Source organism: Paroedura picta, chromosome 5, assembly GCF_049243985.1.
Source record: "Paroedura picta isolate Pp20150507F chromosome 5, Ppicta_v3.0, whole genome shotgun sequence".
Classification (NCBI taxonomy): Eukaryota; Metazoa; Chordata; class Lepidosauria; order Squamata; family Gekkonidae; genus Paroedura; species Paroedura picta.
The window spans coordinates 129779053-129797037 of record NC_135373.1 but is presented as its reverse complement, the minus strand read 5'-3'; the positions used below and the strand labels follow the sequence as shown (position 1 = coordinate 129797037).

Below are 17985 nucleotides of genomic sequence, written 5' to 3'. Positions count from 1 at the left end.
TAAGCAGCGTTGGGCCTTGCGTGGCCACCTCCCTATTCCCTTATTTAGATACGTGTCTGGGGGGATTGGAGAATTGAATAATACCACCATGGTTTTGCCTGTTTGGTTTTATTGTACTTATGTTCCATATTGTTTTAATAGGATTTCATTGGGGTTTTAGTGGGGGCAATTTGCAACCCACCACGAGCCATTCTTGGGAGTGGCGGGAAATATATTTCAATAATAATAATAATAATAATAATAATAATAATAATAAATCCCTTTTCTCTAGGGGAGCTGATCTCTATAGTCTGGAAATGAGCTCTAATTCTAGGGGATATCCAGGTCCCACCAAGAGGATGGCATCCCTAAACCTTGCCAGAATTTAATTTACCAAGGGGTCGTTTTCCCTTGAAAGACCACCTTCTGCAGTTTTCACGAGTTCTATGAAGGATTTTATCATCCAACATGATTTTAAAAAACACCCAGGACACCCTACCATGTTTTCCAACTCTGGTTTACAATGCAGCAATGCAGTTACAACGCAGCAATGCGGTTACAACGCAGCTTTGATTGGGTGTTTTTTTGTGTCCCTGTGACAAATTCCATGTGATAAATCAAAAGGGAAATTTAAGGCACCCATTGGGGAACATGAGCATAATACCTTACATCAAAAACAGATGCACCATTAGTACATTTTTTAGAACAGAATAACGTGCAAACTGATTGCCTCTTCAAGGCTCCTTATAGATCTGATAGCCAGGAGGTTAGCAACCTTGGTACCTCATGGGTTAAACGGAAACCTTTCCTGGCTGGCACTTTGCCAAATGCAGAGGAAATGGGGGAAAAAATTTCTGAAGCTGGTTTAATGGGAGTATTGCTGCTCTTATATATCACAGATCTGTATGATTTGGTCATTCTTCCTTTTTTCCCCACTCGATCCAATCACTTTTTGAAATTAACGGCTTGTCTTGTTCCGCAATCCTGCAATAATGATTGCAACATTATTTTAAGTTTCCGGTGGTTTTTGATCTTTAAAAATTCCTTGTACGTGCTCAGAAGTTCCCACTTTGAAAACATTTTAAAAATCATTGCCTCGGTCTGTTTGTTTTTTTTAACTAACGATTATGTGAAACAGTTCAAAGACAATGGTTCACTTTTCCCTTTCATTTGCAATATATGTATAGACCCCCCCCCCGCAAGAAGCACAATGCAAAATATCTGTTAATATTTCGGAATCAAATCATCTTCTCCGTTGCAGCATTGCTCTTTCCTCCTCTCTTGGCTCCAGTCGGTGTGTGGCCCTTTGTTTTGTTCTTGAGATTTTCCTTGACATAAAGATAACACTGCTTTATAAATACCATCCCATCGAGCCTCTGCTAAAGCGAAAGGGAGTTTCCCCCTCCAAGCAGTTGGCAACTCCAAGGAGAGTCTTTTTGGCAGGCCAGAGGCTCAGGGGTTAGCTGAGGTGTTATCTGGGTAGCATTTTGTAAACTGCCCTGAAGATGCTTTGTAGGCAAAGAATAAATATTTAGAGTGAGTGGTTGGCTGTAAAGAGTCTGAGCAGCAGATGTCTGCAGACTTTGTATAATGAAAAGGGGCAGATCAAGATGCCAGCCTCCAGATGGGACCTGGGGATCCCCTGGAATTACAGCTCATCTCCAGACAGGGATCAGTTCCAATGGAGAAAGGGGGTGTTTTGGAGGGTGGATTCCATGGCTTTGTATCCCACTGAGGTCCATGTCCTCCCCAGGTGCCACCCCCACATCTCCAGGAGTTTCCCAACCTGGATCTGAAAACTCTGTGAGCAGACCAGTGTTTGTGGTGGGGGCAGGTTCTCCCAGACCAGGCAAAAAAAAAAACCCTCTCTTTAGCGCATAAGTTAGTTGGCTTGTCATAAGTTTCGTTTCAGCCGTGGGATGTGATGTAAAATGAGACCACGGGTGTTGTTTGAGCTCTGCATTGGGAGGTGGGGTTATTTTCTGTGTTGCTATTTTAGACACAGGATGAATCAGGGCAGTCCAAAGATCTGCCGTAACCTTCGGGCAACATGTCATTTCAGAGGGGCAGCTGCAGCAGGGAGAAGGAAGGTAGCGTGGGACAGCCCAGTAATTAGGCTGTGGCAGCAAAAAACAGAGAGGGACCTTGTGGAAAGCTAAAACACTAGCAAAGGTGGGGGTGGGTGGGCATGGGAGAAGATCAACGTATGGAGAAGATCCCCAGTTCAGTTCCCAGCACCTGCAACTCAGAGGTACAGGTAGCAGGTGGAAAGATGTTCACCTGAGACCCTGGAAAGCTACAGCTTCTAAGAGCAGGCCATTCAGACCTTGCTGGATGCAAGGTCTAAGTCAGCAGGAAGCAACTTCCTGTGAAATGCAGCTATTATTCCAGCGTAGGTTTGTGAGGACTAGGCCCACTTCATCAGATGCAGCAGGTGGATCCTCACTAGACTGTCAAGCTTTGCTATGCTGCTCATCAACAGCAAGGAGTAGCAAATCCAAGGTAGAGAGGGACAGTTGCTCAGAGCTGGTGGGGAATTGTTAGTTTCCAAGTGAAGTTCTTTATCCTCATGCCAGGAAAGGTTAATTTCCTTTTTCTACACATTAATCGGGGGGGGACGGGACTTTTTTTGGCACTGGGCACTTTTGGAATTCTAAGACAGGGCACAACCACAAAATGTTTGCGGCCGAAAATGGAGCCAGCTGTTGTGTATCTGCTAAGTGGGAACTCAGAAGTTGAGCTGTACAATAAAATATTACAAAAACAGTAATTATTTATTGTGGTGCACAATTTAAAAACAGAATAAAAACTACATAAGAACTATGGAGAACTAACTGCACATAAGAACAAACACGTTTTGACCCTTCAGTGGTCAGAATTATAACAATACACACTATATACAAAGTCTGAACTGATTATAAAGTGTGGCTGAGTGGGATCCTGGAAAATAATGAAATATACGTAGTTTTTATTCTGTTTTTAAATTGTGCATCACAATAAATAATTACTGTTTTTGTAATATTTTATTGTGCAGCTCAACTTCTGAGTTCCCACTTGTAAAGGTTGTGTTGTGTTCCTTTTTTGGTTTTGGTTTTACAGTGTATCTGCAAAGCACCAGAGTTCGAGGTCCGAGGCAGGATCAGAATCAGGTACCGTGGAGTGGCTTGTGCTGGGCTGATCTCCCAGTGGGAGCCAGTAAATTCAAAAGCAACCGTCGTGCCCTGATTGGGAAAGTCCGTCAGGGATCCAATCACCTTAAACTATTCGGGTATCCAAAGAACAGGTGGGTGATTTTCACTCGGTGCCCCTGAGCCAAAAGGCTGGGCTATTGTGCCGTACAGCAGGGATGGACAAACTGTGGCTCTCCCAATGACCTTGGACTACAATTACCATGAGCCCCTGCCGTGGTGGACATGCATGGACATTGGGAGAGCCACAGTTTGGCCACCCCTGCTGTAGAGCAACCTGGAAAGGATGGAGCCTGGACACCACTCCCCCAACTCCTGCTGTGCACCTGCCGTTCCTTTCAAGGGGTCTGGCATACGAGACCCGTGGAAAGAACAGAAGTGCTCAGCGAAGAAGCCAGCAAGTGATGCCCGGGTGGGAAGGAGAGCCGCCCAGACGCCTTTGGGTCCACTCCAGAGCAAACTGTATTTTAAAATTCTTCTCCATCATTTTCCTCCTCGAAAGTGTCCATTCCGACTTCCTCGTAGTCTTTCTCCAGCGCAGCTAGATCCTCCCGGGCCTCGGAAAACTCGCCTTCCTCCATGCCCTCGCCGACGTACCAGTGGACGAAAGCCCGCTTGGCGTACATCAGGTCAAACTTGTGGTCCAGCCGGGCCCAGGCCTCGGCAATCGCTGTGGTGTTGCTGAGCATGCAGACGGCTCTCTGCACTTGGGCCAGGTCGCCCCCGGGGACTGCGGTGGGAGGCTGGTAATTGATGCCGACCTAGAAATGCCAAGGAGAGGCGAGCTTTAAAAAACGGGCAGTGCGAAGAACGTCAGACGAACGGGAGGTTTCATACGTGGCAGGGGAAGGCCGGCGGTAGCTCATGCCATGAAGCTACAGCTCCTGCCCTGACTCTTTGACATTTTACAGTCTGAGTCCAGTGGCACCTTTAAGACCCACAAAGATTTATTCAAGGCGTGAGCTTTCGAGTGCAAGCACTCTTCCTCGGACTAACATACCTGCACTCAAAAGCTCACACCATGAATAAATCTTTGTGGGTCTTAAAGGTGCCACTGGGCTCTGATTTTGTTCTGTTGTGCTGCTTCAGACCAACATGGCTGCCCACTTGAATCTATTTTGCAACCTGTTTGCTGTTCCCAGAACTCCCGCTGGGCTCTGGCACCTCGGCTGAGGCCACCTTCCCTTTGGCCTCCGCCTGCATATCAAAGGCTCATCCCACCTCCGCTACTCCTCGCTATTTCATTCAAGGCTGCCTTCCCTTGTTAGGCTAAACAACAGACGTGTGAACTGTGTTAATCCCTACGCATATCCAAGAATGCTCTTTTCCTGTGTGAATGCCTGTTTCTCACCTAAGACCGTTCCCTTGCCCAATCTTCACGGCCCAGGTATATAAGCTTTGCCATCCCCTAGAATCATAGAATCATAGAGTTGGAAGAGGCCATACAGGCCATCTAGTCCAAATGCTGGCAGGGGCTCATGGGAATTGTAGTCCATGTACATCTGGAGGACCACAGGTTGACTACTCCTGGCCTATAGAAACAGTAGCCTGGCCTGGTGTCATGTTTAACAGTAGTGGCGGCTAATCTGGGAAGCCCGGTTTGATTCCCTGCTCCTCCACAGGCAGCCAGCTGGGTGACCTTGGGTTAGTCAGAGCCGTGATAGTGCTGTTCTCACAGAGGAGTAATCTCAGGGCTCTCTCAGCCTCACCCACCTCACAGGGTGTCTATTGTGGGGAGGGGAAGGGAAGGTGAATGTAAGCCGCTGTGACACTCCTTCGGGCAGGGAAAAGCAGAGTATAAAAACCAGCTTTTCTTCTTCTCCGGAGTCCATTCTCCAAAGCAGCCTTTTTTTCCAGGGGAATTGATCTCCGTATGCCTGGAAATGAGGTGTGAATCCAGAGGATCCCCAGGTGCCACCTGGAGCCTGGCCTCCCAAGCATGATGGCTGAAGCCACCAAGAGTTGTTTGAGAAAGCAGGTGGCACCAATTGGGGTTCCTTCCTCCACAGTTTCTGACTGGCTCCTGAATATCGCATTGCTTGTGCTAGATTAAAATAACCTTATTTGGGGAACAGCTCCCTTTCGGACATGGCCGCAGGGAGTGCATTGACGCAGAACAGAGGGAGTCGTTCTATCGCACCCACCCCCAAGTATGTATGGTGTTCTGGTACTTTACATCTGTTGGCCCAACCTAGGGTCTCCTGCAAGGTTGCCAGCTCCAAAGGAAAATGTTCTGTACTTTCCATAGTGGCCTTGCACTTTCTTATTTGGTAGGTAAAGGTAAAGGTATCCCCAGTGCAAGCACCGAGTCATGTCTGACCCTTGGGGTGACGCCCTCTAGCGTTTTCTTGGCAGACTCAATATGGGGTGGCCTTGCCAGTGCCTTCCCCAGTCATTACCACTTACCCCCCAGCAAGCAAGCTGGGTACTCATTTTACCGACCTTGGAAGGATGGAAGGCTGAGTCAACCTTGAGCCGGCTGCTGGGATTGAACTCCCAGCCTCATGGTCAGCGCTTTCAGCGGCTGCCTTACCACTCTGCGCCACAAGAGGCTCTTATTTGGTAGGAGACGTCATTTCCCTCCGTGCCGTAAAAAGAGTGATTGGCCCATTTCCGCACGCTGGTAACGGAAAAGTGCTATCAAGTTGCAACCGACTGATGGCAAACCTGTAGAGCCAGGGGTGGCCAAACTGCGGCTCTCCAGATGTCCATGGACTACAATTCCCATGAGCCCCTGCCCATGCTGGCAGGGGCTCATGGGAATTGTAGTCCATGGACATCTGGGGAGCTGCAGTTTGGCCACCCCCCCTGTAGCGTTTTGAAGCCAGGAGATTAACTTTACCATTGCCTGCTTCTGCATAGCATTCCCGGACATGTTGGTGATCTTCCCATCTGAGTACTGACTGGGGCCAACCCTGTTTCGCTTCTGATTTCTGACGAGATGAGGCAGTTCTATTAAAAAGACATTTTCCTCCAAATCTCCACCGGATGCACTTCTGTACATTCAATAGGGAATTGATCGAAACGGGTGGTCCTTAAAGGGTTAACCCCACCAAGCATCTTTTCTTAGAGATGGGGAGGAGGCACTGCCTAGCTGCGACCACAGAAACCGGATTTGTGTGGGTTTCCTTGGAAAGTGTAAGTGAAGCTGCAACCGCTAGGACTAGTTCCAGGGGGATATGAGGATGCGGAAGGAGCTGTGACACATGGAAGCTCAGCTGTGGACTGGCACAGGAGCAGGCATCAGGAAATATGCACTTTCTGCTCTACGCCAATATCTTCCGTGTAAGGAAGATGACGGCATGCAAAACCACACATGCCAACGTAGAAGCCCTGCCCCTAATCTTTGCTCCTAAGCACTTCCTCTCTTGAGAGCAGGCTGTATTTTCCAATATATCCTCCTAGAGGGATAACTGAGTTAGTCTGTTGCACCAATTTTTTTTTTAACAAAAGGCGATCATAATTTAATTCTGCCAAAACAATGGAGGGGGATTTCCTCAAATAGAATCCTAGAGTTGGAAGGGGCCATACAGGCCATCTGGTCCCACACCCTGCTCAATGCAGGATCAGCCCAAAGCATCCGTGATAAGGATCTATCCAGGCACTGCTTAAAGACCACCAGAGAGGGGGAGTTCACCACCTCCCTAGGCAGTCGATTCCACTACTGTACTCTTCTGTGGAAATTTTTCTCCAATATCTAGCCAGTACCACTCTACAATGTAGTTTATAGCCATTAGTGTGGGTCCTATCCTCTGCTGCCCACAAAGAACCACTCCCTGCTGTCCTCCAGCTGACAACCTTTCAAGTACTTAAGGAGAGCAATCATGTCCCCTCTCCACCTCTCTAGACTGAACATTCTCAAGTCTCTCAGCCTTTACCGTGAGTAGATCCTATGCAGCTGAGATCTGCATCTATGAAATTATGCAACCACAAGGGCAGCACCAATTGTGCAGGCCTTAACCTTAAAACGGACACCCTGAAATGGGGATCAATACCTCCAGCTGCCTAGGATTTGTTCATGAAAAGACAGCTCCAGTTTAGGGCAGCTATTTAAGGCAGCTTCGTTACAACAGAACAATGCTGCACTGTGCCATCTACACCAAAGGCCTTATAAAGGAAAGCCAAAACATGTCCCTCCTGACCTTGAATCCAGTTGGGCACCAGTCCACAAACTGGATGCTCCTCTTGGTCTTGATGGCGGCGATGGCCACGTTGACGTCTTTGGGCACGACATCGCCGCGGTACAGCATGCAGCAGGCCATGTACTTCCCGTGGCGGGGGTCACACTTCACCATCTGGTTGTTGGGCTCGAAGCAGGAGCTGGTGATTTCCGCCACAGAGAGCTGCTCGTGGTAGGCCCTCTCGGAGGAGATGATGGGGGCGTAGGTCACCAGTGGGAAGTGGATGCGAGGGTAGGGCACCAGGTTGGTCTGGAATTCGGTCAGGTCCACGTTGAGGGCTCCGTCGAAGCGCAGGGAAGCGGTGATGGAGGAGACAATCTGGCTGATGAGACGGTTGAGGTTGGTGTAGGTGGGGCGCTCGATGTCCAGGTTGCGACGGCAGATGTCGTAGATGGCCTCGTTGTCCACCATGAAGGCACAGTCGGAATGCTCCAGGGTGGTGTGGGTGGTCAGGATGGAGTTGTAGGGCTCCACCACGGCTGTGGACACCTGGGGGGCTGGATAGATGGCGAACTCCAGCTTGGACTTCTTGCCATAGTCCACGGACAGGCGCTCCATCAGCAAGGAGGTAAATCCGGAGCCCGTCCCCCCACCAAAGCTGTGGAATATCAGGAATCCCTGTAGACCAGAGCAGGAATCAGTCTGAAAAGAAAAACACAATTTTGTGAAACGTGTTCCGCTTTCTAGTAGTTCTTCGACTACGTTTCAATTTCTGCTGTGTTCAGATATGATTTCTTCAGCTCAAGTCCAGTGTGTTCAGTTGGTTAGAATTCCAACATTTGTCTTTTTTTACACCTGTTCAATGCCATTTTCACCTGCTTTCAGCTCCTCCTTCTGGACCATCTCTTTTTTTCTTTTAACCTCTCTTCTCTTGTGGTTTATGTGATCTAATGAGGGTTGCAAGGTCTAGTGGTCCAGGTGGAATGCCCCACTTTCTGGACTCACCCCCCAACTCCCCTCACATACCTTTAACCAGAAGGAATGTTGGAACATCAGGGTGATTAAAGGGGACGCTCTGCTTTTTGGGCAAAACTCGATGATTTGAAGCAAATTCTACTATAGAGTTTTGCACAAAAGTTAGAATCATCACCTCCCGACATCTCCAATGTCACTTCCAAGTGATGTCAGCATGTTCCAACACTCCTTCCGTCTCCCAGAAAGCTCCCCCACAAGCCCCACTGGCAGTATCAAAGGTCCTGGCCACCCTATATTCAACCAATCAGGCATCACACAGCACCCATCTAGATATTGCTATCCCAATGAAACAAAACAGTATATTGCCTTCAGGTTGTCAGGGTGTCAAGGAGCAAGTGTTGAGGGAAACTTACTGTGCATGTGTGCAGGAGCAAGACAGTAGCACCTTTAAGACCAACAAAAATTTATTAATGCACTCTAAATCTCATGCCCTGAATAAATCTTTATTGGTCTTAAAGGGGCTACTGGACTCAGATTTTATTGTGCTACTTCAGACCAACACGGCTACTCATTTGAATCTATCATGTTGTAGAAGGCATGCTCAGTTTAACACCGAAGCTTAACCAAGCGGTGTGTGTGTCAGCAATAATTAATTCGTAACTTATTTGGAAATGTTTCTGACCCAGATTTGACTGGCTGATCCAACACAGAAATGTAACAGTATATGTTTTTTGTAGGTCTGTTATACAGGGTTCTTTGGTCAGAGCCTTGTTGAAACTGTGCCTATACGTAAAACGGTTTCACCTGAATCTACAGTTTGCGATTGGTATTCAACTGCCTAACCTAAGCTTTTTCAGGATGCTACTGGGATTTTTAGGAGCCCGTTGTGCCAAGAACTGATTTTTGAGAAAATTGGAAACATAGCAAATAATTTTGTTCCTGTTTTCAGCCCCTCCCCCGATGCTAAAAGTGGGAAGGTTCTCAGAGCGGGTGAAAAGATTTCCTAAAAATGTCTTCCTTCTACTTAACCCCAAGGTCCAATGGGGTTGGCCAGTGGCCCTTATGAATGGAATGGCTGATCTAGAATATCCAGGAGATGAAACCCAAAGGGCACAAAACATTGAACAACTTCTTGAGTTCATTAGAACCATTCCTCAGGCAGATGTTGCAAAAATTAAAAAATGAAGGAGGGGGGGAAAATATTATGTGGCACAAAGGATTTGTGGGAAGTATGTGTAATTTTCACTTTAACATTTTATTTTATCTCCGTCAAAAGTTTTAGAATTCAGGGCCTAGGGAGCAAAAGATCACAAAGCATGTGCAATCTTCGAAGCTGCCTACGTATTACCAGCTGCAAGACCCCAACAGCTGGAGAGAAAAGGCCCAGAGGTAAACTGCGGATTTAGTTGAAGGTATGTGCTGGAGCTAACCAGAGAGGAATTGCACCCTAGAATGTCCTCTGTAGAGTGCGTTTGCCAAGCTGAGTTGCAGTCATTGCATTGTGAATAAAACTTGGTTTCAAACTCTTTCCCGCCGGAATGAGTCAATCAGGGCTGCAGCAGGAGAGAAGGCCCAGTGCTCAGCTGAGGGAGGGGGGAAACCTGCTGATTTCTTTGCAGGCCCAACCCAGAGAAAATATCTGGAGTGGTAACAGCAGGTGCAACAAGCACTGTTGAATGGCAAATGGGGGAGAAGCAGTCCTACATTTCTTTAAACTAACATTTTGGACTTCCTACCATTATTTAGAGGAAGGAAATTATTATTTAAGAGCCTCTTGTGGTGCAGGGTGGTAAGGCAGCCGACATGCTGTCTGAAGCTCTGACCATGAGGCTGGGAGTTCAATCCCAGCAGCCGGCTCAAGGTTGACTCAGCCTTCCTTCCTTCCGAGGTCGGTAAAATTAGTACCCAGCTTGCTGGGGGGTAAACGGTAATGACTGGGGAAGGCACTGGCAAACCACCCCGTATTGAGTCTGCCAAGAAAACGCTGGAGGGCGTCACTCCAAGGGTCAGGCATGACCCGGTACTTGCACAGAGGATACCTTTACCTTTACCTCCATTATTTATTTATATTATTAAAATTCAGAAGCAGCCATTCTTGGGGATGGGGATGGGGACGGGGGGAATATTAATGTTCATGAATTAAATAGTTATTATATACATTAAATTAAAATATATCATTAAAATATTATCAAAACCGCCTACTTAGAATCATACAGTTGGAAGGGACCTCCTGGGTCATCTAGTCCAGCCCCCTACACTATGCAGGACACTCAGAACCCTATCGCTCACCCACCTTCACCTTAAAAATTCCTTCCTGGCCACCACTCTCCTATTAGGAAAACTAATTTAGGAGAGAGGTCTATGTAACCAGAGTCCTGCTGGGTTCCATATAAAAAGGTTTGCTCTGAAGACAAAGGGACATACATATTGTCCTGCCAAAGAGGACAATAGGAAAAATGCTGGCGTAAACAATTAAATGGTGTCCTTCAAACCCGCCATGCACTATACAGCTGTGAGGGGATGAGGATTTCTAGAAGTCCAGATTGCTTTCTTTCCTTGCTCCCAAAACCTACTCCTTGCCACTTTTAATGGCACCTTTTGTACTTACCAGCTTACGAATCCGATCGAGGACCATGTCGATGATCTCCTTGCCAATGGTGTAGTGGCCACGGGCATAGTTATTGGCCGCATCTTCCTTGCCAGCTATTAGCTGTTCCGGGTGGAAGAGGTGGCGGTAGGTGCCCGCCCTCACTTCATCTGCGGAGAACAGGAAATGCACACCCTGATGACTTTTGGGGAAATAATTTCGGTCGCATGGAAGACATGATAGGACGGGCAGCATATCTCGGTGTTTAACTGCATAAGCCCTGACCTGGCCCAGGCTAGCCTGATCTCACTGACTCTCAAAATCTAAGGAGGGACGGCCCTCGTTTGTTGCTGGATGGGAGACCACCGAGGAAGCCCAGGGCTGCCACACAGAGCCAGGCAATGGCAAACCCCCCCCTCTCGTTGTCTCTGGACTTGAAAACCTTAAAGAGTTGCCCTAAGTCAGCTATGACTCGATGGCACTTTCCACCACAAACTCTATGTATTTGGGGTGATACATTATATTGTTGTTGTTGTTGTTGTTGTAGTTGTTAAATTAAATTTGTAAGTTACTTCTCCCTGGAGGCTCGAGGCGAGTTACAGTAATAAAAACCCCAATTAAAACCCCATACGTTAAAATCACAACAAAACCTAATAAGCACAATAAACCAAGATGCGGCAGAACATCTAAACTAACCCCCCCCCCAATATCCAACCAAGGGGGAGGGAGAATGAGGGAGCAAGTTGGTCTTGGCTACTGCTACAGTAGTATAGATGTTATGGGGGGCCAGATCGACCTCGTGGCCCAGCCTCAACCTGGCAGAAGAGCTCCGTTTTACAGTCCCTGCGGAACGCTGAAAGATTATATAATCATAAGTTGGAAGGGGCCATGAAGACCATCTAGTCCAATCCCCTGCTCAATGCAGGAACATCCTAAAGCATTCATGATAAGGATCTGTCCAGCCATTGCTTGAAGACTGCCAGTGAGGGGGAGCTCACCACCTCCTTAGATTCCACTGCTAAACTATGAACATTTTTTCCTCTTATCATTCTTCACAAAGTTTAAACCCATTACTGGGGGTCCTGTCCTCTGCTGCCAACAGGAATTGATCCCTGCCCACATCCAAGTGACTACCTTTTAGATACTTCAAGAGAGCAATCATGTCCCCTCTTGACCTTTGTCATGTATTTGAAAGTTTTTCATGGAAGAGAGCAGGGAGTGGTTTCTCTTGTCAGCAGAGAATAGGACCTGCAGTAATAGCGGCATCAGCTGCCTAAGGAGGTGGTGAGTTCCCCCTCACTGGCGGCCTTTAAGCAGCGGCTGAACAGATAATTCTCATGAAATTCTATGATTCTATAAGAAGAAGGGTTGGTTTATATGTCCCACTTTTCACTGCTTGAAGGACTCTCAAAGTGGCTCACAATCGCTTTCCCTTCCTCTCCCAACCACAGACACCCTGTGAGGAAGGTGAGGCTGAGGGAGCTCTGATAGGACTGTTCCGTGAGAACGGCATCTAACAGGGCTGTGACTAACTGGAGACCACCCAGCTGGCTGCATGTAGAGGAGCAGGGAATCAAACCCGACTCCCCAGATTCGAGGCCGCCGCTCTGAACCACTACACCCAGCTGGCTCTCCAGGCTGGAGGCAGGCATTGCACCAGAAATGGAAGGTATTAAAGGTTTCCGCCATCTTGGCTGCCTTCCCATCTGGTTCCTGCACTTCCTCCTTCACCATACAGTAGGCTCCTTGGCGTTTGCTTCCATCCTCACTGACCTACGACGGTGGGTTCCAGGTCCACTATGACGGCCCGTGGCACATGTTTCCCTGTGCACGTTTCACTGAAGAACGTAGTGAAAGAGTCGTCATCGGTAATCTTGCTGGGTTGGTTGTGAAATGTGCCATCCGGGCGGATGCCGTGTTCCAAGCAGAAAAGCTCCCAGCATGCATTGCCGATCTGAATTCCAGCTTGGCCGATGTGGACAGAGATGCATTCACGCTGCGGAGGGGGAAGAGAGAAAGGTCAAAAAGAAGCAACACGCTTGCTCTCCGTTGGTCCACTCGGCCTGCCTCTATTCCCCGTGTGTCATTTTTGGTGGAGCGTCACTAGCAAGCAAATCTGAAAGACAAATCTAGGCTGTTCTTGTGCAGTGAAAAGAAACGGGCAAGGAGGCGGAGGGGGGCAAGAAAAAGAGAAAGAAACAAATGGTGCAAAATGAATAGGATCTTTAAAAGTTGGATAACCCCTGCCCCAGGCTTCGTGAAACCTGGGGTTCCTGGAGAACCCTGGAAGGGTTTCCTAAATGGGTGGGGATTAATTTTTAAATATATTTTTAAAATTTGCTAAACATTTATCAGGTGATATGACCGGTCATGCCAACTCACGTAAGCCTGGCAACTTTGGGGGTAGAGCCGGGTGGATGGATTTGGAGGAGGGAGGGACATCAGTGGAGTATTATGGTATGGAGTCCACCTTTCAAAGCAGCCATTTTCTCCAGGAGATGAGCTATAATTCCAGGGGAACCCCAGGTTCTACCTGAGTGTTGGCATCCCTAGTATGGTGGGCTAAAAATGCACTGGATAGATAATTGACAAGCAAAAGAGTCCGCTTCAAATAGTTGATATAATTCTAAAGTTTGCAAACTCAAAGGAAACCTGTATCCCCTGAATGTCTCCATGCAGCAAATGCACAGAGTTGGGTACAGAGCCATCATGCCCTGAGATAGACCTCTTGGGAATGAGATCCCAAGCTAAGTGGGGTTATTTTTACTTCTGCCTGGGACTTGGCCCAGCGAAACAGAATTTCTCCACCTCTCTGTAACTCAAGAAGGCCGGAGGGCCTTTTCGGGTTGCGGGACTGACTGCAGGCCCTCCAAAAACCTTTCTCTCTACCCCTCCATCCATAAAAGCAGCTCAGCTTCACAAATCACAGAGAGGTCGCCAAACTCTTACAGCCTGGATCGTGTAGGAGTTGCAGTTAAAGTGCTTGAAAACTTGCAGATGCTTCTAAGTTAACGCAAAAACAACGTCCGGCCATCCTCTCCTCCTCTTGTCTTGCAAAACGTCTGATAAACAGGAGCCAAGGAAGTTAGTGAAAGGGACACAAGTTGCTGCCAGGAGTCTCGTAATCAGAGCACTCCCACTGTGCCCCAAGAGCTGCCTGCCAGGAAAAGGAACAACCATCATCTGCAATAACAGTTCCTTGCATAATGTTGCTGACTGACATGGAGATAAATGGCCAGTCCTTTACATTGGGGCTTATTATGCAAAGAGGGCTGGAAAGAACCAAATTTTGACTTTTCTGTAATCTTCCCTGAAACTGCAGCAAAACAAGCACGAGAAGGCTTGCAAGAAGGAGGGGGGAAACCAGAAAGGTGCTTCGAAGCTGATTCTGTGAAGGTTCAAGGGGGTGGCAGCTTACAGTGGATGAGCGATAGGGATGTGAGTGTCCTGGGTAGTGCAGGGGGTTGGACTGGATGACCTAGGAGGTCCCTTCCAACTCTATGATTCTGTGAAGCAGCATAATGCCAGGAGTGGGGAGGGGTGGGGGCAGAGTGGGAACCAGATTTGCTTCCCAGCAGTAGCCTGTGGAAACAACTTACGTGCGAGTGAACCAAAGGCATGAAAGCAGCCCAAGGCAACTCTGCCAAGTCTCCAGAATAAAATGTGTGATGGACAGCATCTCGCAATGCAAGCTCTGTCTTAGAAAGTTTATCCATATTAGGTGTGGGAGTCTTTAAGGCAGGGATTCCCAACCAGGAGTCCACAGATACCCAGGGGTCTGTGGGAGCTCAGGGAGGGGTCCCCAGCCTTTCCCCTCCGGCCTTAATGGTCTTGACCGCAAGCTAAGGAACTGGCCACTTCCACCCAGAGGGCTCGGTGGGCAGGACACTCTTTATTTTTGTAAAATATTCTTTATTGTGGATTGCTTAGGTTAGGTCTTTTTCTCCTTTTGATTGTTCCAGGGCTAGCAGGTCTTCTTATTAGCATTGTTTGAGGTTCCTGCTGCAGGAATTTCTTTTGTTTTCTTATAACTGCTCTTGAAGAAGGGAGGGGAGGAGGAGGAGGAGGAGGAGGAGTTGGTTTTTATACCTCGCTTTTCACTGCCCAAAGGAATCTCAAAGTGGCTTCCAATGGCCTTCCCTTCCTCTCCCCACAACAGACACTTTGTGGGGTAGGGGGGGCTGAGAGAGCCCTGATATTATTGAAGAAGAAGAGTTGGCTCTTATATGCCCAAAAGGAGTCTCCAAGCGGCTTACATTTGCCTTCCCTTCTCTCCCCACAACAGACACCCTGTGAGTTAGGTGGGGCTGAGAAAGCCCTGATATTATGGCTCTCTGAGAGCAGCACTATCAGGGCTGTGACGAGCCCAAGGTCACCCAGCTGGCTGCATGAGGAGGAGCTGGGAATCCAACGCAGCTCACTAGATTAGAAGCTACCGCTCTTGACCATGACACCAGGGGACCCCCAAGTCCCACCTGAAGGTTGGCCACCTTACTAAAGATACATCTAGATTAAAATTTTAAACTGGTTCAAAATAGGCATGCCAACTTCCAGGTGGGTCCTGGGGATGTCCTGGAATGACAGCTCCAGACTATAGAGATCCACTCCCCTGAAGAAAATGGCTGCTTTGGAGGGTGGACTCTATGGTGTCACATCCCCTCTGTGCTCTCTACGGCCACTGTCCCCCGTTCTCTAGGACAGGGGTAGTCAAACTGCAGCCCTCCAGATGTCCATGGACTACAATTCCCAGGAGCCCCTGCCAGCATTCGTGGCAGGGGCTCCTGGGAATTGTAGTCCATGGACATCTGGAGAGCCGGTTTGACTACCCATGCTCTAGGAATTACAGAAACTAGAGTTCACAATCCAGATTAAAAATGACTTCTGTCAAAGAACCCTCGGCATTTTTATTTTCTATGGGACTTGAAAATCATAGAATCATATCCATTTATAGAGATCCATAACTCCTTCATAAAAGTACTAACCTCAGTTTACTTCCCCATGGTCTCTGGGACCATTCATCTGCATCAGGAATGGGTTCAAATGAGCTCTGTGCTTCCCTCTTTGCCCGAGGAAAGGGGTGAAGGTTCAAAGTCAGAATATGGTTCCACAGGTAAGGCAATAGCCTTTGACCTGGTAGACTTAATTTGAAATTCCACCTCAGCTCTGGATAGTGACCCGGCAAATTATTGATGGTGCAGTCCTAAACCGAGCTAAACCCTTCTAACTCAATTGAGATCAGTGGGTTTCCAAAGGGATAACTCTAGATCCAGGTGCATAGCTGTCTTGGTCTGAATTAGCAGAAGGAAATTTGAGTCCAATGGCACCTTTAAGATCAACAAAGTTTTATTCTAGGCGTGACCTTTCGTGTGCAGGCACACTTCCTCAGACCATGAAATAGGTATCTTCAGTGTGCAGATATAAGGACACAGTAAATTAGCAGGAAATTAGTCAACAGCATTGTGAAGCTATCCCACAAATATGCAACTTAATATCTTGCTAGAATAACAGAGTTATCAGTCCTTTGGGTTCAATTGTCGGTTCACAAGAACATAAGGGAAATAAAAATGCTAAGGTTATTGATTAATGGCAGACGCTTTCGCAGTTGTGAAAAGAAGAAATTAAAAGAGACCTGTTGGAAGCCCCATATAAAGGTATAACTGTTTAGGACTGCATTGTATCAGTCAGCTTCATGTATCAAACCGGCATCATATTACAAACGTAGTTCCTCTGCTCGGTCAATAAATAAATCCAGTATTGTGCTCCCCTGTTCCCAAATGTAGGAACAGATGGGGTAACATTGAACATCTCTCTACATATAAATATTCTATTTAAAAATTGCATTTATCATATTTATATGCCCTCCTTCTCCCAAGAATCCAAAGCAGATATATTACGATGAACTCCCTAGGGTTTAATCTCGGATAGAAAGCATCAGTCAAGTCATTTCCATAAATTCACAATTGCCGGGCTGCCCAGAAAAAATATAACCTAGTCAAGGAAGTGGGGGGGGGGGGATGGTGCTTTCTGCCACTCAGTTCTCACAAGGGATTCAGTGGCTGAAAACAACCTCTCCACTTTCTGTTTCCCATATCTCCACTCACCATAGTGTTCTGACGGAGTCTCACTTCCCCTCTTGGTCAGCAGTTCGGCCACGGAAAGTTCTGTTTTGTCTCTGCACTCTTCTCCTGAACAGCGTGTTGCTGTAATGCAGGAGCAGCAGCTGCTAGTGGCCCTCAGTGTCACAGAGCAGGGGGGGACAGAGGTCATAATTAACACCCCAGACACTTTCACACCCTTGCCTGCTGACATCATGGGGGAGCCCTTTGCATGGGTTTCTCTCTCCTGCATGCTAATCCCCATTTCCACGGGGCACATATTCTTTGCGAATGAACTGAGAGAGGAAATGATGCCCTTGGATGTTTGGGGGAAAGGAAAGCACAGGCATTTGTGTATAGATCACTGAAGAAACAGGGAGGAGCATGAATTTTACTGAAAATTGGGGGTTCAGGGGTTCTGGCTTCAGCATTGTTTGCTTACTTTGTGTATCCTCTACCTTTCTCCCCACTTGAGGTCTCGAAGCAGCTAATGTTGTTGTTCTCTCCTTCGTTTCCCCCTCACAACAACCCTGTGAGGTAGGCGAGGATGAGAGTTTGAGACTGGCCCAAGATCACCCAGCAATCTCCCATGGCAGAAGTGGGGATTTTAATTTTCCAGGTCCTTGTGGGACACTTTTAACTATGACACCGTGTCAGCACGGCTGTTCAGGCTTTCAAAGGCAGAATTATCTCATTGGCATTTGAATCCTTCAAGCCAACTGTGGCGTTTTAAGATAAAAGTCAACCACAAATGAATCATGAAACCTGAAGGAACTTCAGAGAGAGCCTTGACCTGTTTCCGTATTCCAACAGATGCTGTCCGCAGTTCTAAATGGACCGTAAAGTAGCACCTTTAAGACCAACAAAGATTTATTCAGGGCGTGAGCTTTCGAGTGCAAGCACTCTTGAGTCTGAGGAAGAGTGCTTGCACACAAAAGCTCACGCCCTGAATAAATCTTTGTTAGTCTTAAAGGTGCCACTGAACTCTGATTTTATTGTGTTATTTCAGACCAACACGGCTACCCATTTGAATCAGTTCT

General features: G+C 47.5%; 1 protein-coding gene across 1 annotated transcript; it reads right to left on the bottom strand.

Moving 5' to 3' along the window:
- Positions 1 to 263: 263 nt before the first annotated feature.
- Positions 264 to 17092, bottom strand: LOC143838782 (tubulin alpha-8 chain). Its single transcript, XM_077340682.1, has 5 exons — positions 16952 to 17092; positions 12624 to 12846; positions 10872 to 11020; positions 7310 to 7990; positions 264 to 3928 (listed from the first exon to the last, which is right to left on the bottom strand). Exons 1-5 carry the CDS (start codon positions 16952 to 16954, stop codon positions 3635 to 3637), a joined length of 1350 nt encoding a protein of 449 aa, XP_077196797.1. The 5' UTR covers positions 16955 to 17092; the 3' UTR covers positions 264 to 3634.
- Between the last annotated feature and the right edge of the window lie 893 nt (positions 17093 to 17985).